Source organism: Penaeus monodon, chromosome 20 (assembly GCF_015228065.2).
Source record: "Penaeus monodon isolate SGIC_2016 chromosome 20, NSTDA_Pmon_1, whole genome shotgun sequence".
NCBI classification, from domain to species: domain Eukaryota; kingdom Metazoa; phylum Arthropoda; class Malacostraca; order Decapoda; family Penaeidae; genus Penaeus; species Penaeus monodon.
The window spans coordinates 11,558,437-11,559,386 of record NC_051405.1 but is presented as its reverse complement, the minus strand read 5'-3'; the positions used below and the strand labels follow the sequence as shown (position 1 = coordinate 11,559,386).

The 950-nt window shown below is 42.7% G+C and overlaps 1 protein-coding gene across 1 annotated transcript in view; it reads left to right on the top strand.

Annotated features, from left to right (window-relative positions):
- The window catches only part of LOC119585618 (multiple epidermal growth factor-like domains protein 6), a gene marked incomplete in the record, with an annotated part of 108,922 nt that overhangs the window by 99,840 nt on the left and 8,132 nt on the right, over window positions 1-950 (top strand). Inside the window, 2 exon segments of the mRNA XM_037934286.1 lie at window positions 239-341; window positions 581-783. Of these exon segments, the coding sequence (XP_037790214.1) occupies window positions 239-341; window positions 581-783 (306 nt within the window).

Genomic DNA, 950 nt, shown 5'->3' with positions numbered 1-950 from the left:
CAATGTTTACATCTGTGTTTGTTCGTGTTATAGCCAGAACGATAGCCACGGAGACAGAATGATGCAACAGGACATATGTATATAAATGTGTATCTTCACTTATATGAGTGCTTATAAAAGTTGACATGAAAACAGAATAACATCGCCAAATAATTCTCAGAACTTCCCTCACATACGCTTGCACAATCACGACTCCAGTCACTTAATACAAAAGCCACTTATAATTTCCTCTCCCCAGGTATGCAGGTGCGAGAACGGCGGGACCTGTGAGACTGTGAACGGAGACTGCATTTGCCCCCCGGGCGTCTCTGGCAAGTTCTGTGAAGATGGCTGCCCTGCTGGTAAGTGGGTTTCAGCAGATATAAAAACATGTTATTTTTCTATTTTACTGATGGGGAGAATGTATTTAGAGGCTTACTGGGGGACTATTTGTGGAAATAAATAATTACGCAATGTTTTATAGCCTTGGTCTCTCGGGTGTTGTTTTTGTTACCTCACCTTTGCAAATGATTTATGTGAATAAATGATTGATAAAATAATACTCACAACCGATGCCACTTTCTTCATTTCTTCCCAACAGGTTATTACGGCGAAAAGTGCGAACGGCGCTGCCCAATGATGTGCCCCTCGATGCGTTGCAACAGGGTCTTTGGCTTTTGCGAGTGCAATCCAGGTCGCTTCGGGCCCAAGTGCAACATGCCGTGCCCTGCGATGACCTGGGGTGCTAACTGCCGCCACCCTTGCAAGTGCCAATTGCAGAACACCGCGCGCTGTCATCCCGAGGTGCGCTTCACTTTTTGTAATGATGGCAATGCATATTCTTTTAGTCTTTCCTTCTGAAGAGATATAACTATGTAGCCTGAATTAAAAAGATTCCGTTATCCATTATCTTGTTCATTTACAACCATTTTCTATATAATTTGTCAGTATTCATAATCTTAATTTCCTAC